At 36.3% G+C, this 21,483-nt stretch overlaps 1 protein-coding gene across 4 annotated transcripts in view; it reads right to left on the bottom strand.

Moving 5' to 3' along the window:
* BRCA2 (BRCA2 DNA repair associated) overlaps positions 1 to 21,483 on the bottom strand; it is a 34,087-nt gene that overhangs the window by 11,086 nt on the left and 1,518 nt on the right. For 3 of the 4 annotated variants that reach the window (XM_063149134.1, XM_063149135.1, XM_063149136.1), the window contains exons 3-18: positions 21,138 to 21,386; positions 19,137 to 19,242; positions 18,297 to 18,349; positions 18,151 to 18,191; positions 17,941 to 18,052; positions 16,312 to 16,367; positions 15,272 to 15,386; positions 11,393 to 12,571; positions 5,955 to 10,742; positions 5,135 to 5,227; positions 4,145 to 4,214; positions 3,384 to 3,808; positions 2,203 to 2,393; positions 1,442 to 1,629; positions 922 to 1,092; positions 260 to 611 (exon numbers count right to left, since the gene is read on the bottom strand). In XM_063149134.1, coding sequence (XP_063005204.1) covers positions 260 to 611; positions 922 to 1,092; positions 1,442 to 1,629; positions 2,203 to 2,393; positions 3,384 to 3,808; positions 4,145 to 4,214; positions 5,135 to 5,227; positions 5,955 to 10,742; positions 11,393 to 12,571; positions 15,272 to 15,386; positions 16,312 to 16,367; positions 17,941 to 18,052; positions 18,151 to 18,191; positions 18,297 to 18,349; positions 19,137 to 19,242; positions 21,138 to 21,386 — 8,189 coding nt within the window. Of the gene's footprint in view, positions 1 to 259; positions 612 to 921; positions 1,093 to 1,441; positions 1,630 to 2,202; positions 2,394 to 3,383; positions 3,809 to 4,144; positions 4,215 to 5,134; positions 5,228 to 5,954; positions 10,743 to 11,392; positions 12,572 to 15,271; positions 15,387 to 16,311; positions 16,368 to 17,940; positions 18,053 to 18,150; positions 18,192 to 18,296; positions 18,350 to 19,136; positions 19,243 to 21,137; positions 21,387 to 21,483 lie in introns of those variants that run through there. The other variant, XM_063149138.1, reaches the window with a different exon arrangement.

The raw sequence follows: 21,483 nt of genomic DNA, 5'->3' as shown, positions 1-21,483 counted from the left end.
GGTGTTTAACCAAAGTAAGGAGCTGGACCTGCCAAAACACATAGCAAAACCTGGCAGAATTTTATACTACAAACTTCTCTTCCAACCGTATTGAATAACACCCTTGAAGGATGTCTTACAAATCTGGTTATTAAACTTCAGCAAAGCTCCATCTGTTTGTAAAGCTCCAATAACTTCTGTTTACAAAATATGGCTCAACTAAGTAGCATTTATCACCTCTCTGTCACATCCAATCAAGCTGAACTAATATTTTATTTACCTTTAACATAAGGGAATCTGGGGCTTCCAGTGGTGGACATCCATTTTGAGGACCAACAAGTTCTGCTCCATGCACTATGATCTTCTGACCAACAGTCAGCCTTCTTCTATCTAAGAAAGCTTTGAGAGGTGGATCCAGAAGAGCTCTGATCCCATACCAGCCATCAGTAACTTCAATTAAAGCTGCTGCTTTTTTACTTTCCATGTTCTTATTGCTACTGCTAGGAGATACAACTGTGTTCAGTGATATGATTTTGGAAATGCACAGTACAAGTGTTTTACCTGCTGCATCATCTCTTTCCATTATTTTTTTGATTGCCGATCGTTTACTTTTATCCACTTCCAAATCATACCTACAAAAAAGAATTTGTGCTTAGTTACAGCAAACAAAATCCATCACATTGTTTTTATTTAAACACACTTGTAGAAAAGTGTTGGTTACTCATCTACCTGATTAAGCACCACTGCAGCAAAGCAAATGTTTTCTACATTTTTGCAGGTAACACACACTATGTTTTTAATGCTGCTGTGTGCAAGTTTAACAATACAAGCATTCTGCTACGCAGTGAATGCAAGGCAGATGTGCTTATTTTGTAATCCTGATGAACCAGAAAGCACACAGTAACACAAATTACAGCTCCCAATACATTGCTGTACACATACCTATATTTCAACTGTAACAGGACCATTTCTGGTGTCAAACATCTGTTAGCAAATTCATGTGGGAACGACACTTCCATGGCTGCCAATTTCCATACAATCCATCTGTAGTGATTGTAAACCCAGGCCTCTGTGATTAGGTTGGGATCCACGCCAGGAGTATCACAGAGGGCTCTGCAGATAAATTGTTAATAAATTAACCTGAAACCCACTGCAAATTTTAACTTCCCTATTACTTAGACTATTTATACCTTTGAAGAAATTCTAGAAATTTTCCAAATTGACTTTGCTTTCTTTAATGGTCAGTGAGGATCAATCACTAGCAACATTAATCTACATAGCAAATTTACAATCCTATAATATCTTTATTTATAGCAACAGAGGTGTACTAAAAATGCACAGTAAAAAAACAGTACAAATTTCAGAGGCTTTAAAACACCACTGTGTTGGATTTATTCTAGGAGACAAGAGAACTGCTATCTAATAAATAGCATAGCTGTCACAAGTTCATAAGCAACAGTACCTGTAAAACTCCTTTTTCCCAGCTTTTCCCTCATCAGTAGGTATTAGCCATCCTCCATCAGCAAGCTGCATTCCATTTCCAGCTAACAAATACTCCTTACTGAAAAAGTCTTTGATGAGAAACTGGAAAGATTCTGCATTTGTGCTGTTAACTTGTACGCACTGTTTTGAAACACCGTATGTGTACAGCTGAAAAAAATCAGATGGAAAAGACAAAATAATGACAATACAGTAAGAATTCAAAAGACAGTTTAAATATCCAGTCTTATAATTTCAGATTAAATATTTCTTTAAGGTTGAGACAGCTTTTGTCTGATCTTGCCATTTCATATGTAAACCATGGAGAATGGAGGATTCCCAACAACTAGTTTAGAAGAACAGCTTCACAGTGTACTTTGAAAGTGTTTAAAACAATTCAATAGGTTTGGTACTTTCACAGCACCAAAAGCAAAAGCATTTTCATATAGATTTACCTAAGCTTAAATTTTAATGTTCTTTTCAACCATCTCTTCATAGGCATTTTAATTGGTGGATTTTTTTTTCCTGTTTGATTATAACACTAGAGATTTATGACCTTTATTATTTGGAATAGTTTTAAAAACTGGATATATGCTACGTAAGTACTGTAGCAACTGGTGTAACAGCTACTGTAAATACTTATCTAAAAACTTGAAGAATGTATCTATTCAAAAGCTACTGAGTTTTTACTTGCTAGTCTTGAGAAAGAGATGTGAGACAGAAAATAAAAAGATATCAATATACCTCTTCTGTAGAATAAAAGCGAGGCGATTTCTCTTCCACTGCAGCTTTCAGAGGGATTCTACTGCTTGCAGATGTTTTAATGACATAAAGAGTGCCTGGCTGTGAATGAATATTTTGCCTACATTTATTTTTAATTCTCATTTCCTGCAGATCTCTGGCACAGCGGAGATTTGTCACCATCCTGGCCATAGCTGCAAATTAAAAAAAAACAAACCAAAACATCAAAACCTTTTAAAAGCATTATCAAGTAAAGATACACAGTCACACTCTAGCAGATTCAGAGCAGCATTTTTTCTATGCCACTCTGCAGATTTTCAGAAATTGCAAGTCTAAATATTAAAAGTTTAATGCATTTAGAAGGCAGTGATTACTGAAGGCATTAGAATATTTATATAAAACATATTACATATCCATATTAATGTTATATAAATCCCTGAACTCAACTTCCATCCACACACTCTTCTCATATGAAACTGAACTCAATCTTCATAGAAAACTCCAGCTGGAAAGAAATTAGTTGATGACTACAGAATCCATAATCCTGAAATTTTGGCCTGTTACTGCAGGATCTGATTCTGCAAATGTTCATATACCTGTTCAAATATACACAAGTCCTTCTGAAAAAAATCCAGATTATTTGACTGTGAATTACAGAAGTAACCAGATGAACCAGAGCATTCAAGAGAGCTTAGATGGCATAAGCCCACATTCTTAAGTGGAACAGTTCAGCATTCAAAATCTGCCTCATTTTTTGAAAACGACACAATCAACCATTTATATGGCTAAGTCTATATTTTAATTAGAGGACAGAAGGAAAACAAGCTTCTGTAAAAGTCAATGAAGTATAGCAATGCTAATCCAAGGTTCCTAGATTATTTTATCTATGAAGTATATAAGAAAAATCTAATATCAACTGAAACATAAGTTATCTTGTTTCTAAGTACTGTGTGAAATATTTTCCTTCTTCTCAATTAACTTTGGAGATAAACAGGATATGCTCTTTTAGGAGTGCAATATAAAATATTAGGAAAGCAGCAATTTCCTAATTTTCCTGAAAAAAAAACCTTAAAAAGAAGCTTCTTTTATTAAAAAAAGTCTGCAAATTATGCAAAAACCCCTTAAAGAATCAGCTCTGATAGTTAGTATTCACAATAGTTAAGTAGAGTAAAATCTGAAAATACCTAAATTGCCATTTTCCAGGTCAGTGTCTGCTGCATGCTGGATACAAGGCTGCTCATCTTGAGGGCCAGCAGTATTTTGTTCAGCTCTGAGCTGATTTAGTTCCATCTCTTTGGTCATAATTTTGCTGATGGGTGAGTCACACCTGCTGCTGCTGCTGCTGCCTTGCTCGCACGTAGAAAACGCCAGCTTGGTTTTGAAGGGTGGAATAAAAGTTTTAGCAGCTTTGCCAGATTTGTACAAACTTCTCGTTTCCTCGCTCTCTTTTGCCGAGGCTTTACAGGGAGTGGAAAGCCCTGCAGCACTGTCTGAAGAGTGCCTGAGAGCACAGTGCTGAAAAATGGCAGGTTTAGACTGGAATCCTCTGAAGTCTTGATCTGGCAGGGTAAGGGTAGGATTCTTGACTTCGTGTCGTTCTTTAGTTGACCTACAGAAATGCAAACATTTAAGCATACAGGTTTCATCTTCCTGACAAAAATCAGGAGTTTTGTATTCTTAATATAGTAATTCAATTCAGTATCAATAAAGAGACAAGATATCAGTCTTTGGTATTTAAAAAACAGAATACTTAACTTCTATCTATTGAGAAAAGACACAGTGTAATAGAGTTAGCATATCACTGATCTACTGCAGCAGCATGTAGTAATGTATGGTAACTTAGTATTTATTTAGTCATAATATGATCAGCTTTTTATAAAGTTGGGTAGTAAATTAATACTATATATTTTAGACAGTTGCAAAGAAGAACTCTAAAATTTCTCACCCAAAAGGCTGACAAGTTACAGGTTTTAAAGGGACATGGTACATGAACTTTCTTCTGTCTTTGAAAATGCCTGTAATATAATTAGAAAAAATAAATGTTTGAAATGGCACATTACATAGATAGATAGATAGAAATTTATAGCCACATGCTTTATCTATATTAATGAAAATTAAAAGAAATAATTAATTAATAGAAAAGTCTTCAGAGTGGATTTAAATAGCTTTATTCTTTCCTGCCCCCAAAAATGTTTTTTAAACATCTTCCCATAGAGGGATAAGTGCTCACAATACTGAGCTCTCAAGAGTTTGTGTCTGTGAGCCAGCAAGATATTTTTAGGCTCCTGAAAAGGAAATGTTTATCATATTAACTCCAGGTAGGCTCACCATTCCATTTAGAACTCTTTCAACAACTTTTACTCTTTTATTTGACATTACAACAAAAAAGCACATTTGCACAAACTCTTCCTTCCATTACTGAAGGACATGCTTATCTTGGAATTATCAATGTAACTAAATCATATCTGCCTGGAATGTAAACCCACTTGTGCTATGCCCTTAGGCTGCAAAGAGGAAGTTTCATATGAGAAGTAATTATATAATAAGTATATTACCAGTAAGTATCTACACAAAGTTAATCAATAAAATATATTCTGTAGATTAACCAATAAAATGCATTCTTCCTATTGAGACTAGAATTTGTGAGACTTAGGATTGTGAGAGAGCAGGCAAATTGCTCCTGAACTGGAAATTAAACCAGAGTTCTTACAGAAGGAATATATTTAGAGTCTACGCAATAAGGCAAATCATTAATCACATAATTTAAAGTCAGCAGAGACATTATCACAGCAGCTTTCCTGAATTTCCATGACTACATTGATAAATGCAGTAGCTAAGCAAACTTATTATATGTTAGGTTATTGGAAATTGAAGAATTCTCAAGATAACAACTGACACTGGATTACTTCTTAGAACACAAGATGACTAAAATTACCATCAGGGGTGCTTTTTGAAGCTTTCAAAGACCTGGGGGAATTCTTGGTTCTGTTAAATTCAAGCAGAAGCTGCCTCTTAATTGGAGGTTCACCTAGAATAAAACCACAGAGTTTTAAAAGTGATGCTCCTTTCAAGTTCAGTTTCTTATCAATCAGGACAACATAACTGTAATTTCTAAATAAAACACCAAAGTCAGAGCAAGCAGAATGAGCAAGTTTTCAGGTTAGTTTTCAGGTTTTCATCTCCCCTTCCACAAGGAGTTTTCAGCTAGCCCAGGTTCCTGAACTGGTCTGGGTGTCTGTGCAAGCATCAGTACCAACACTTCAGCCCTAGACAGATCGCTTTCAGAAGGCAAGAAACTCTCTTAGACCAACAATTATTTTTTGAATCAGACTAGCAATCTCGATACAAGCAAAACATTGTCCTCATCTACAATGCACAAAAAGGTGAAAATGAAAATACTGCTACTCATTTTTCAATGAAAAAACACTAGATATATACACAGAGGAAAAAAAAGTCTGCTCAGAGAGAAAAGGAGCAGCAGATTTCTTCTGTAAGCTTACAGTAAAACAGCAAATCTGGAAACCTTCAAAATTACTTATCACAAATTTAGCTTCTACTGTGCATATTTAAGCCTGGAAAGAGTGGATGAACCACCGTGCAGCAAGAAGAGTTTTTGTCACTGACATCTAGAGAAAGAACTTGAATGTTTCTGTGAGCTAAAAAATCAACATGACATGCAAACCAGCCCCCCAAAACCTAAACAGATGCACTGTGCAGAAATATGGAGTTGAACATACATAAGATAAAACACCTACCAAGTGAGTTGTTTTCTTCAAAGTGCCTCTTCCCAAAGGTCTTCATTTGGAAGTTTTTATCTGGTCTGCCACTGAAGGTCTGTGCAGCATTAATTTGTACTCCAGAACTGGAAAAACTGTCTTCCATAAAAGCTCTTGCACTTTCTATAGCCTCTACTTCCAAGTAATTTTTTGGACTTTGGAGAAGATTAGTATTAATTTCTGCTTTAGCAGTAGCACTGCATGAAATTGCTTCAGACTCTGGTTTTGACCACAGATTCAGCTGCCCTTTTCCAAAAGACTCAGTTTTCTCTTGCTGAAGGTTATTTTTAAATGATGCTAACTGCTTGTTTTTCTGATTGTATGGTGTGTGCTCAGGCATTATGACATGGTGAGTGCTTGGAAAATACTTTATTTCCCGAGGGCAGATGTTTTGTAAGTCAGAGTCTTGATTGCAGCTTTTTTCAGTTTTGAATTCTGAGATCACCTTACCTGTTAAAGATTTCACTCGTTGACCACTGTCTTTAACTGAACTAAGCTGATCTGTAGTACAAAGCCCACTACTCAAAAAGTAATCAGATTCTTCTAAAATTGCCTTTGCTTTTTGGTAGGCATCTTTAGAAACTTTTACCTGCTTTCCACTAGCAGTGCTGAAGCCACAAGCAGAATCCGAAATCAATTCAGGGCTGGTATCTTCTTGCCCTTTTGATGACACTATCTGCATTTTCCTAGGAAGTACTTCAGTGTGCATTTTAGACTTTTCAACATCTTCCTCAACTAAAAATGCTTCTTGTACTTGTGGTGAATGATTACCTTCCATTTCAGAAAAGAGCTGTCTAGCTTTCCTGAGTGACTCTTCTGAAAGCTCTACAGGCTTTCCACTTGCTGTACTAAACAATCCAAAGTTGCTTGTAGAAGCATCTGATGGCTTTATCTGCTTATCTGGAACAAAGTGCCCTAAAAGCTTAATATTCTGCCCAAAGGATTGCTTCTGATAATTTGAAGCAGACTTTGCACCTGCAGATGTGTTTCCTTCTTTGTGACTGTCTTCATCAGTACTTGCATTTACTTCAACAAACTGGGATGTGGCTGAATTAACCTCTTCACTTGTTGTAGCATTAAAAAAATTAGCAGAATTAGGACACTCAGTGTAAAGGACTACAGATGAATTTCTAGCAATTTCTGTTTGATTCCTTCTTGAGTTAGGCTCAATTTCATATTTTACAGCTTCACTGCAGTCTTGAAACATTTGTCTGACACTTGCTAATGCACTTTCTGAAACAGACACAGCTTTCCCTTTTGCTGTGCTAAACACGGTTTCTTTCAGATCACCCCTTTGCTTTTCAGCCTCAAGTGTTGTTTCTTTTAACCTCTTAAAATTAGTTTCCTCTTCAGGAAGACTGGCTAGTGTCTGGTTTTGGCTAGCACTGGCTAGGCTGTCTGCGAAGCAATTTTTATCAGCAGCAGGTTCATTTAAATGTTCTAAGTTGAATTCTTGACTGTCACCATTCATGTAAGAGCAGCTACTTTTTGCATCTAGAAGGAGTGACTGATCAGCTTTATTGTTGCTCTCCTCAACAAATAAAGTATTTTTTGTATCTCTAGGCACACAGTTGTCTTCAAGGTCATGTGGTACCTTTATTAAATGCAGAGATGCAGCAGAGTGCACAGGAAAATCATCTATATTTCCTGAATCATCCCTCTTTCTTGGTGAGCAGTCCAACTTTTTCTCTGCAAGGAATTTTCCATCTTCAGACAAATGAGCTCTACTTACAGCATCACTCTTCTGTCCTTTAAGGGATTCCAATTCTGACTTTCCAGGTCTGACATCAGCTTTCTTATGCACATGTGAAGTTACCAAACTCCCTTCAAAAGCTTCACCTAGGTCAACAAATGTATCTACTTTAGCAGGATCAAGAACTGCAGCATGTTTAATAGGACTGCTCTCTATTGCCTGATTAAACTGGTCTCCAAGCTCTTCAGCAACAAGCTTTTCATTAAAATTGAGTTTTTCTGAGTCACACTGAGCAATGTTTTCAGTACATAAATCGCAGTCTTTAACACAGTTCTTGCCACATTTCCTTTTCCTGATGAGACTCTCAAAACTGTCATTATGTTCCTTTCCTATATCAACATCTGCAAAAAACTGTTCTGCTTTAGCCAAAAATCCATCAGCAATGACTATTTTCTTGCCGCTAGCAGTATGAAAACCAGTCAGATAACTTCCTTCCACTTCATTTTTCCCCATGTTTACTTCTTGTTCAAGAGGTATTTGAAAACGATGGTAAGAACCTATTTTTATTCTGCTTTCATTCACTAGCAGGTCCTTATCATGAGCGGTGTCTTCTGCCATATTTTTACAATTTGTTTTTTCTTTATCAGAGTTCTCCAAAACATTTACATCTCCTTCTCCGCACTGCACACTGAACAAGGGCAGAGAATGATCCAAAGCTGCATCAGGAATGGATGTATCACCACCAGGAGCCTGAGGTTTTGGTGACAAACATTCATTTTCCTTTCTGTCTTTTCCTACCTGCTTAGGAGATGGGTTTTCCATTTCGTATGACGTATTTAAACTGTGTTCTTCTGCAATCATAACAGCATCTTCCAGACATGTTACATGTAATGAGTGGTCTTGCAAATTGCCTTCATCATCTCCTCGATTTGAAATTTGTTTGGAAGTTTCATAATTCTGCTTATGATTTTTAGTGGACAACAGGCTGTTGACATTGTTAATACTACTGAAGGTAACATTTTCAGTATTATTTGCTGATATTTTTGCCTTGTTTTCCATATTTTCCTTGAATGCTGTACTAGTATTTTCCTCATTTTTATTCTGTGCATGGTAGGAAACAGAACCTGTGTGGGAAACAGCACTGATGCTTTTGAAATCTGAAACACGAACAGTTCTTTCTTTGCTTCCTTTTGTCGGGCATCTGGAAAAATGACTGTTAGAAGACATAGATCCTTTTGAATTGTGACATCTAGTACCAGTTTCAGAAGATTTGAACAAATAGTTATCATCATCCAAGTCTCTGAAGAGCTCTGCAGACCTACTCAAAGCTGCTTTTGAAATATTTATTTTTTTACCTCCAGCTGAAGTAAAGCCTATGAAATTAGAAAAGCTGTCCTGCTTAGCTATGGGAAAGCTCTCATCAGATCTACTTTCTTTTATGTCTAAGTTAGTAAAAGTAACCTTTTTATAATTTTCATGGAAAAACACTGCATTTTCTTTTTCATTTTTCACCAATTCAGTGTCTTCATTTGTGTCTTCCTCCTGAGTACAATACTTGTCATTTTTTACTTGATTTTCCGATTTGAAAGTGCTATAAACCCCCACATCTTTGCTTCTTTCAGAAATATTTTCTACATTCTTTGTTCCATTTGTTTCTACAGTTCCTAATTGTTGCAAGCTGTGACTTTGTATTGTGTTGCTTTGCTTTCTAAACTGTGTAAATTCAAACTGACTACCTGTTTCTTCTAAGATACTGGAAAGTTCAGCAATTTCAGCTTCCTGGCTTGCTGTCAAGGTTTGATTTGCTTCTTGCAAGGCTTGTGGAGTTCTAGGAAAGCTTTTACACAAGCCAACTTTATGTGGAGTAAACTTTGTATGCCTGGGCTCAAGAAAACTTGCCTGTGAATCTGAAGAATCAGATAAATTACTGCCCAGCTTGCTTTTTGAACCTGAGAATAACGCATTTTCTTTTTTAACTTGATGTGAAATGTTTCTGACTCTTTCCATGGAAGAACCTTCAAAGCATTCATTTTCAATATCCTTGAACAGCATTCTGCCTTTTGCTATACTGGCTTCAGAGAATCTAATCTGCTTATTAGAAGCAGTCTGAAAGCCACTGAAGCCCAGATTCAAACTGCATGCATTAAGATTCACTGATGATTCCCCTTTACACTTTAGGTTCTTGTTTGGCATTTTGCTGGAATACATAGGTGCTACTTGTTTATCTTCTGCAGAAGTGACTTCATTTAAAGAATTGTTATCTACACAATCTAATAATTCTTTAGAAATGTCTACAGCTACATTACTGAATGCAGCTGCTTGAGGGCTTTTGCTGTTTTCAGCTGGCTTTGGGTCTTCATTGCTGGCTACATCCTCTGAAAAGGCAGCTGCATCTGTTTTCTCCCCTTGTTTTAATACAGTACTGCCATTTTCTGAGCACTGTATTCCCAAGGGTCTGTGTACCTCTCTACAGTCAACTCCTGATCTCTGGTCTGTAGAATGCTTTTTACTGGGTGATAATTTATTGCAACAGTCACTACTGACTCCAGTTATGCCAAAGTTGATCTGACACAATGTATTATGGGAATTGCTGTTTGTCAGGGATGTAGAGTCACTGTGAATATCAGCCAAGAGTTCCTTGCCACTAGGAGAAGACCCAAGCTCTTTCAGGCTCTGAGGTACAGCAGCTCCATCGTTCATCTTAGTGCTCATGTCCTTATCTTCTTCACCTTTCCCTAAAGCACAGCTTTTAGGGAGAAATCTGGAACGTCTTCTTGCCATTAGGCATGCTGAAGTCAGAACTTTACGTTTTATATTTGAAAGACTCTGATTATTTGAAGAATTATTTGTATCTTCTTCCAGTGTATTAGATCCTTCTAAGCATTTTATTGATGCAGCAGCTTGATCCTCTCTTGCATTTTCCCCGAAGTCTCTCAGGTCTTGTTGTTTCAGCCTATCACTGAAGGAATTATCAGATAAATTATCCATTATATCCATTTTTAAAGTAGAAGTGCTGAAGTTCTTTGTCCTCATATTTGATTCCAAATGCTTTCTCTCAGCAGGAAGAAAGTGGTCTACAAGACATTACAGAGAAAAATTTGAATAAATTTATTCAAACAAATGTAGATTCAGATTTTCATAACATTTAGGCAGATTAGATAATTTCTGTACAAGCTTAACAGCAGAACCCAATGTATCACTTTTGTTCTCAAATGCAAATTCCCTGACAAGGTTGGAGGTCTGTTTAACCTATATTCTAACAGCCAAAACCAAGAGATTTGGCTGCAGCTAATAGTACCAGGTAAAAAAAAACAATAAATAAATTTTTACTTGTAATGAATCAAAAGATGGGCTTCAACTCCTTGTGTCTCAACATAAGGATTTGTTTCAAATTTAAAGTACTTCAACTCCTAACATAAAGTAATTCTTCTAGTAAAAACAGAACTGAAAAAGATAACTAAGCTTGTCAATTACAATAATGGCTCAGGGTGGAAGTTTCTATTCCAGAAACTAACCTGTTATGAAAAAAGTTATCACAAGATTACTTGAAAATGATCCTATCCTTATCACTGTATAACAGAACAATCCCATAGGTTGATTCCCAACTGCCCAGCTACTTTTCCAAAACCACAAGATTTTACATGATTTTATCTAAAACATTTACATGAAAGGCTCATAATAAATAATGAATCCTCCACAAATGATGAAAAGCTTAATAATGTACCTTGTTCAACATCACTAGCCGCCAGACAGCCTCTAAATTCGTATGCATCAGATTCCAAATGTGGCAATGCAGTATGAATAGGGGATTCAGAGGTTACTTCTTTTTGTATTTTTTCTTCTTGATACAGTAAAGTATTATTTAGTCTATAAATAAATTTCTTGGATCTCTTTCTCAGACTGGGTAACATCTTCAGGTTTTTAACACCAGACTTTGTAAGAGTATTTTCACTATTTATTAAATGTAGGTCATCACAGTTATCTGGAGATTTGGCACTACACATAAGTGGGTGAACATCAGTTATGACAGATTTGGAAGCTGCTTTTAAATGTGTGGAAAGCTTGTCATGGTGGACTACAGAACACTCTGTGACGTTTGCATGTCCAATTAAAAAAGAATTACAGTTTAAGCAGCTCATTTTGGAAGCCTCAGCTGCACATCCTTTTACCAACTCTGGATCTTGAACAGTCAATGACACAGATTTTACTGGAGTTATTTCCAATGTTGGGTTGTTTTCAGTGTTTTTCATTTCACAGCATTTTTCTGACAAATCCACACTCAACAGCTTTTGTGTTTTTAACAAGCCTGAAGAGTTCAGGGAAGATGTTTCCACAGCATCACTCTTGGCCATTAGTAATGACTTTTCTTCTAAATTTTCCTCCCTATGTAAGTTGGAGGATGGAGAGCTACACACAGACATCTCCAGGTGAGTTTCGTCAAGACCAGACAAGTTCAGTTGAGACCACTGGCTTGATGGAGAGTGCACACCTTCCTTCACAGGCCTCTCATTCTCCAAGGACTTGTGTGCTCTATAATCATGCACATCTCCTGAGTTCCTAAGAGACTCCAGTTCTTTTCCATATCCTATCAAACAGCCATCTTTATCATCTCCTGCATCTTCACTGGTGTTTTGGAGTAAAGAACGGCTCACTCGAGGACAGTGGCTGTTTTCAGTCCAGCTATTTGTTTTGACTTCCTGTGAAATGCTATTCTTTCTTCCATTAGGCTGCTGAGAGGGAACATTCCCCTTTTCTTGTGTTTTATCTGGATTTATCTCATATTTCTCTACTGCATCCAGAGCATGTGGCATCAGCAGAAGAGTTCCACTGGATTCAGCTGGCATATTGAGTGTGTCCTCAAAGCTATCCATCTCACCCAGTAAGCCATCTAACACCTCTGACTCTAGAGTTTAGAGAAGATGGAAAGAGGAAAAGAAGTAAGAAAATCAGCTTTAGGAAATAACTTGGGAACAGTATTGGTAAATAGAGCTTTTAATTTTATAGTCATTACCTTTACCCAGGAGTGAGTTGGTAAAGAAAAACGTTAGAGGAAACAGGAGGCAAAGGAAATACATGTAAATGCCCTGGCCTCCTGAGCTCTGCAGTGGCTAAGGCTGCCAAGATGAAACCTGGCTGCCTCAAGAGAATATTTTTTCCCTCCTACAGACAGAGAATGAGTAGTAAATTTGACAAGAGAAATATATTGATATTTTCCTTCCAAAATTTATACCTGATGATAGGTACCAGACAGGTTAAGAAAATGTCGATTTACTGTTATATAAAGATTAATAATTAAACTGTCTTCTACTATGATATAAAATAGTACAGTATCTAGAAAGATTTAGAAATAGTCTCAGTCTTTTAACTGATAGAAAGCTTTTAAGTAGTTCCATGATTGGCATAAATATTAGAAAAATAATGAGAATTTTTTGTGTTTAGAAATAACATGCAATGGGGGAAAAATAACCCAAACTCTACTATGTAGAACTTATATATGCCAAATAAAAATATTACCTTCTCAAATGTATTAAATGAGACTCACTTATCAGAACATTCCACATTCAAAACCAGGTTTCATTTACAGACTGCTTTTTAAAGCTTTTTCATATCACAGAAATCAAAATAAAGTACCTAGAAAACAGTCCTCTGATTTCCTTATGCCCATAACCAACAGCCTAACATTTTCCATTAGCTTTTTTTAGGTATAATTTTTTAACTTACGACTCTATAACTTTCCCTACTAGAACTTTTAAATAGCGTAATATCCAAAAGTTTTTCCATTTGGAAGTCCATAGAAGATTTCCCAGTACTTGGTCACACACAACAAGTTATTTGCAATACATCTACTATAGGTTCCTGCTGATGTTGTAGGCATAGAAAGTTACTCATTCTCTTTACTTTCTATTTTTCGCCTGAGTGGCAAATGAGATGTCAAAAAGAAGAAACTGTAACACTACTGTGATTGAGTGTGCAGGTAGGTCATCTTCCTTCACTAAAGCAGGTTCCTCTGAAGCAACTTCTGTGACCATATCCCTTCATCCTGTGATAGGTTGTCAGTACAGCTTTCTACACAGACACAGCTTATTTGTTTTTACTTAAACAAGAGACATTACTTTTTAGGATGAAAGAAAACAAGGACTAACTGAAAGACTGTACAGATACTGTCTGTACACGGAATAATCTCATGCCAGGGAAAAACAAAAATCAGGGAAATTAATTCTGACTTCTAAACTTACTGGAGGGTGATATTATTTGATGATTTGATATATTATGATCTTATTTTCTTTAACTGAAACAAAATATATACTTAATAAAACTTATTGTACTTTATGACACTATTCCAGAGAAAACAAACACCTGAAAGCTACAAATGTGGACCTGTCTTTTTTATACATGGCATCTTCAAATGCCAAATTATCAAAAAGGGAAGATGTAGGAAAAGGGAAACACTTGCAAGTTATTTTCAACTCTAAAACAAATGGTCTTCTTCTTCCTCTTATTTTTCTCATACATTAACTTATCTTGTCTACTGCAGTATGCAATGTAATAGGACCTACTGGAACACAGACCAAGACCAATTAATTTGTGCTTAATTTCTAAAAGTATTTTTGCTAATTACAGACTATTTTAATACATTTACTACCAAACACATTCTTTTCAGCACATTTGGACCTACAGTATAAAAACAGCAGGCCTATACCATTCTGTAAGCAACAATGTTTCCTGATGCCAGCATTCTCAGCTCTCCTCATCAAATTCTAAACTGATTCTTTTAAAATTCTTACATGTACCACTAAACCTTATTTTTAGGGCAGGTCATTTGATTCAGATAAGGAGACAAAAAATCCTAAGGATATAATGTCCTGTCTAGCCAGCATGAATTCCTACAGCACCCTTTTACACCCATGCACGCTGCACCAATTTCTGGTAATAATCTCCCCTTCTGCCATCATTTCTCAACTAAAATCAAAAAACCTCCCACTGAAATTTACACTTTCACTTGTCCACTGATGTGATCTAAAAACACGGAATGCAGGTACTCCTCCCATGTCTTCTGTATTTTCTGCATTCAATTAAAGAAATCAGAAACACTTTTTCTCCAGAAGGATTTGTCACATTTTGAACTACCTATTTTGAACAGGTGAAGCAAATGAAAAAAGGATACAGCAAGAACAAAAATCAAGCTCACCACAGAACAGTGAGTGCTGGGATGAAACTTCATGATAAAAGTTAAGCCTGTTCAATAACTAGAAGCAGTAGTCTTGCTCCCCCTTGAGCCTGTACCATTTTTCTGTCTCAGCTCTCCCACAGTCTCACCTCTCCAGCTGCAGGGAGCACACTTCACAGTACTAATCTGGTTGTTGTCCAGTGGCACCATAACCTGACTTTCATGGCTTAACCAGGACACTGATTTAATTCACTGACTCAACAGACACTCCTCTTTATAAGGCTAGATTAATTTTACAAATTAGAATAAATTTAGGAACTCAGAGTACACAGCTGGCGGAACAAACCAGCCACAGAACAGCCCAAAACACAGAATGTACTTTTATCCCCAGTCTTGCTTCACTGAATACTTATTAGGTAAAGCATCAAAGCATACCCAAATCTTTGATGTCATCTTCAGCATTTAGCTTTACTGTCTCTGGTACAGACAGCATACTTGCATCACTAATCTCAGGACATTTATCATGCTTGGAAAAACAGTTGTGCAAAATCTGTAAACCAAAGACAAAAGCTGTTATATTATGTACCAGTTAGCATCACTTTACCTGTGACGGACAGAACTCTAAACATTTACTGCAGTACTTGACTCCATCTCTCAAAATGAAAGGTAGCATTTTCACAAGTACACGTGAAAAACAAACAAGCAGAAAATCCCTATTTTTAATGCAAATCAGGTTCCATTTTAAAGTCACCTTCAGGGCAGTGAAGGGGTTCAACAGTTTACTGTAATCCTCTCGAAAAGGGAACAAAGGAGATAGGAGGAAGGACAAAGACATTTTGCCTATTTTGACTTGCAACTGTTTGTTAAATGTAAAGTTTCAGGTCATTAAGGATCAAACTTAAATTTGTAACTGAATCCTTTTAGTGTCACCCTTGGTTTTCAGTCTCAACAGTCATTCAGGTTTCATATACACATTGTCAAATTCCAATTATGCAAGAACTTTCCCTACTGCTGTCAAAGGACTGAAATTAATACTCAATTTCAACTCTTGATTGTAGAGGTTGAGAGCAACAAGTTATTCCTAAAGAATAACTTCCAAAAATCTGATGGAAGTGGGAAAAAACAGACAAATAGATCTTCAGATAAGTAACATAATTCCTAGGTTTGATTCCTCTCAAAATAATACTGACTGCTGCTGAAGCCAAGTGGTTTGGGGGGTTGGGGTTGCTTTGGTTTTTTTTTTTTTAATAAGCACAGCAAAAAATATTCCTCAGAGAGGGTTATTCGTGAGAACACATTCTGCAACCATGTATTTCAAATTCAGTTTTGTGAGCAGTAACTTTTTAAAAAAGAGTCAGATAGGAGAGCTTGAAATGAAAACGACAGAATTTTTTATTCTTGGCTCAGGAATATAAACATGTAATGGAATAGCTTAACTGAAATTGAAGAACAACACAGCTCTTAAAACTACTTACTGTATCAGCCCTTCCATCCTGTCGCTTTGCTTCAGAAACAGAATCATTCTCTCTAGCTTTGGAAGGAGACAGACAAGTCAATTTATTTTCTCCTGAGTAATCTGCTGAGTGTGTTCAAATACAGCTGTGTTTTGGGAGGATTTTCATTGGATTATTTTAAATTCCACTCAAATCTGTAAATAAACTAATAAAAACTAAAAGTGCTAATTAAAAAGTCATACAGTGGAAGGACAGTGTACAAAGGCAGTTTTGAACCAGCACAAACCACCACAAATCACAGGTTATGGTTTCTGCTATATTTCCTGTTACCACCTTGAAACAGCACTGCCATTCCGCTTTCAAAGAGTTATTCATGGCATTCCTCCCCATTTTCTTCTGTCCAAAAATCTGGAAGAGATCTTCAAGCCTTTCAGGAATTTGGGTTTTTTTCCCATTTCCTCCCAAAACAGCAGTACCACCTGCACTTTTGTTACAAAAGGAGAAAGTGAACCCTCTTTTTAAAATGCCTGAAGAGCATATACTAAAATATTTCATAGACACAACATCTAGGTTCTGTGTAGCAGCTCTTTCTTTTCACAGGTGTCAGAAGGCAGAGAGTATAATATCACTATTATAAAATATTAAGCTTATTAGACATGTAAGAATGAGAGCTCAAACCACAGCTCATCTCCCAGAACATCATCATTAAGGTATGGATACTTCCCCCAGCCCTTCTTTTCAGTTCACACCTTTCTGGACCAAAGAACACCCAAAATGGCACAACTCAATAGCCTTGTGAATAGTACCACCCCTTACATCCCAAAAGTAATTCCCAATCCTAAGGTTCATTCTTAATATGCCCTATATGCACTACACAGTGGTAATTTAACAACATGAAAAAGAGCAGTATCAGAAGCTAAGGAAACACATCCAGGTCTTCCCATTTTCTCATGAATTTTCATCAACAAATCATACAGTGAAACTTCATTTTGCTTATCGTATGCTAATGAAATCTCACTTTCACCAACACCTTAGGTTGAGGCTTGATGTTTATCATCACTGTTAGTTACTACTGAAGCAATTATCACCTACTCATTCTCATTCACAGCTCTGCTGACACAGCTGTTTGTGCAGCTGTGCAGTAAATGAGCTCCAGGAATTGCCCCATCCAAATAACCCAGGAAATATGAACCCAGGAGCTCGGGTCTTAAATTGGATGAGTATCCCAGTCCATCTCACTGATTCTGATGGCAGGCACAGTGAGAGTGGTTAAAATGCTGAACTCAACACTGCTGCTGGGAGGTTAACTCAGCAGGCCACCTTCTTACACTTCATAAACAAACCCATTTAACTTAGCCCAGCAGTTCCTAGTTATGTGATGGGGCAAAGCAAACATATCTAATCCTCCTTGTATGCTTTGCTATGTTATTTCCAAATTTATATGCCCTAACCCCTCAGACAAAGGAAGAAAACTTCCGAAAAGTTTTCTGCGTAGGGCTGCATTATCTATAGGCACCCACTAATAATCACTGTAAGAATTTTGTCTTTTTTTAGTTAAAAAACCAAACAGTTCATACTGAGTGAATTTCCAGCATCAAAACTGGAAGTATTAAACCCTTAGCATTAGCAATTGCTCATTTTAAGAAATACCTATTATCACAGTTTCACCAAGGGTAGGAGGCGTGGCTAAAGAACTTGACCAGGACATATCTGGATCCACTTCTGCTCCCAGACTTTCAGAAATACATTTTGGAGTTCTGACCTAGAAATACATTTAACAATCATATATATAATTTCTATGCCAAATTCTAAATGTACAACTCAGGAAAAGGAAATAAAATGCATGAATAAAATCTGTACCTCCAAAAGTTTTGGTGTGTAAAACAAGCTTCCATATGGACCTGCAAAACATGATGTAAAAAGGACATTAAACAGTAACTAAAAAATATGGATTTTTATCCAGAGATGTAAAATATTTTGTAGAACCAAAAAGTGAAGATACAAACCAGGGACATTATTTCTCTGAGGTGTTCTGTAAGTATTCCTTAAAATAGTTGGACTGCAAAAGAAAATTAAAGCCATAATATTAATTTCATGTCTCAGTTTCTTAAAATAATTGAATATTTCAAACATTACATATATTACGATCTCCATTATTTCTTTTCTTTCACCATGGTTACTTCCCTGACTAGATAAAACACAGATTCCTCCTAACCATCAGTCAATATTTTAAACGTTACCATAAGTCTACTATAAACTGTAAAATATTTCTTTCAGGAAATAATTTAATTTTCAGTAATGATTTGTCTTACAAGTAATAAATTCCAATGTAACCATGCATTTTATAATAGGCTGTATGAAACTAGGGAAATTGGCTTAACTGACTGCAATGAAATAATAAGTTTAACTCTTCTTACAATCAACACAAATACTTTGATAAAATTTATCTGAAATACAGACAATAAGTCTGTAAAAATTAAGGCTATTATTAAAAAAATCTCAGTAAATATCACAAATAGCTTTACTACTTGAGAAGCACATGATGTATCACTACTACTCTTTCTTTGGATGTTTGGCCTTGGAAAGCTGAAATAATGTTAAAAATTTTTGTATTCCAGCTGTGAAAGAGTAGAAAAATAGGAAGAATGATCACCTGAAAGCAAGGACATCTTTGAATTTAGCCAGTGTTTTATTTTCAACTCACTTAGCAACCTACAAGTATCATAAACATATCAGACAAACAAGATTATTCAGTGCTCCTAAAGTTCAACAGTCTGGTGGGTTAAGTGTTGCTTTTTGCTTAAGGCCCAGACTATTTTCTATTTGTGTTGACATATTTAGCATACCTAGCAGTGAGGCAGTTGTGGAAGTTACCAGGAGATGAAGTAAGCATTTCATTTTCTTCGTCTATTTTTCTTCTTGTGTTACTTGGGCTTAACAAATTCTCTCTATCTACAACATAGAATACAATAATCAGCACAACTTTGCAGAACTGCAGGTAACAGTTTCAATTTTGAAGTTTAAAGCGAAGTTTTCAAAAACCCAAACAAAACCTAATCAGAACAACAACAACAAAAAACACCAAAACAAAACAAAAAAACACAACCTAATCCTAATTTCTTTTCTAGTATTTTAAATATGCTCAAATTTTATATCCAACCATTGCTACACATTTTTCAAATGCACAGCCAAGAAGACCCCTTATTATGTCACTTTATTGACTTGGTATTAATCAAGTCATATATTCCATTCCATTTCAGTTTTAATGTACTGCATTGTGCCTTTCTTGTCATTGCACAAGTTATTCTTAGCAAAAATACAACATGTGCAAACACAGGTTTGTGCAGCTTCCCTTCAAATTTACTAAGTCATACACTTATTGATTGAAATAAGCAACAAAAAGCAAAAATTATTTCCAGAACTGTTGTTGGAGTCACTGCCACTGTCAGCAGCATTTATTTGCAAAGCATCTCCAGGCAAAAGACAATGTTCCCACTAATCCTATGAACAGTGAGACCCTTACATGGACAATCAACTGCTAACAGGAATTTCTACTCTGAAGTTTCCAAACAATCTTAGTATCAGAAATTACACTTTAGTATGTGCATTTCTCTCTGCTTCTGAGTTCCTGAGTTCACATGCACAGCACAGGTGCATTTCAGTACCATACCAAGGGATGAAATCCATCAGCTCCCATCCAGGCTCCTGTTTTCGTAAGAGCCACTGGGCTCTAACCAAGAAAATGGAATATTCCAGGCAGTCACATGTGAACTTTGAACATATGCAGACCAAAATGGACCATTTTGAAATAAACAATCATAAGGTTCCTTCCTTTGCCATTTATGAAACTGCCAAATGAAATTCCTGAAATCAAGAATTACCTAGGGACTTTACACTGTACAATATAAATAGCTACACATTTAGAAGAAACATGTTCTCAGCAGAAGTTGAGCAGAAACAGAGTTACAATATTCCATGGAAGCAGTGTTATAAAGTACACTTGAACTGCAGCATAGCTCTAACCCTTCACAGAATTTGCACAGGATCTAAGAACAATTCTGGTAATAAAAGGGAGTCTTGTGTTTGTCTGTAACCTGGTTAGAAAAGCTTATCAGAAGGACACAGACACAGCAGATGTACCAATCACATACTTCAGGAATAGGGTTCAATACTCTTCCAAAGAAGAGATTCTTACAGACAATGTTGCATATGTTCTCCACAGAAAAGGTTCTTGCTGTGCAAGGAGGGTGGGTACATCAGAAAGGAGCACACTGTCATGAACTTCCATGATGTACTTGGGATTTGGAAATAATATATGAGAAGTACCTCACAAAATTCCTTTTTTCTCCAAATGGAAAAACGTAGTTTTTTCTATAATTTACAATCTTAGTAACTCAAAGAGATGGTGCTTCTAAAACTTTCCAAGAAAGGTTAAGGAGTGCCCTACAGATTGCCTCACACTTCATCGTGATAAGAATGATAAGGAAAGCTTCAAATGAAGCTTTCCCTTTAAAAGCTTCAAAACTTCTGCATAAAAAAATTAGACTGCTAAAAAAATTCACTTTGATTTGCAGTCAACAGGTTATACTGAGTTCATATCCCCTCATATTAACAGTACTTAGAATGTTTGGACCACAACAGTATCACTTATACAGGGAATTTTGCTTATATATTACCAGTTTATCACAACCTGAATCCACTATAATATTAATTCTGCATTTTTATAGATGATCTTCAGAAGACTACTAAAATAAGTTTTTTAGTCCCACAGCTCCTGCAGTAGCATTATCTATTACATTAATGATCATCAGCTGCAACAGAAAGTTAAAAAAAAAAAAGTTACTCACTTGCTCCTACTTTTTTCTGATCAGGCTCTTTTTCAGGAGAAGAAGGTGGCAATACTGCATTTTGTTCTTTAAAGAGCAGTGGGGTTGATGCCAGCTGACTGCATGTAGAGGGTTTTGTCCTTGGGGTTTTAAAAGCTGTTTGATCAAGCCAGCCAGAGGGCCCATCAAGCTCTCCAAAGGATCTGGGCTCATATGGGGGTGCTTCCGTGCTGAGTTCTTCAAACCAATTAAGACTGATGGGCCCTAAATCTGCGAGGGAAAACATACAGAAAACCACATGAAAAGGAAAAAGGTTCCTCTATGGAGGATGTGAAAACATACCAGGCATTTAAATGCTAACAGCCAA

This window comes from Melospiza melodia, chromosome 2 (genome assembly GCF_035770615.1).
Source record: "Melospiza melodia melodia isolate bMelMel2 chromosome 2, bMelMel2.pri, whole genome shotgun sequence".
In the NCBI taxonomy this organism is placed as follows: domain Eukaryota; kingdom Metazoa; phylum Chordata; class Aves; order Passeriformes; family Passerellidae; genus Melospiza; species Melospiza melodia.
Note: the sequence above shows the minus strand (reverse complement) of the source record. Positions and strands in the feature narration are given on the sequence as shown.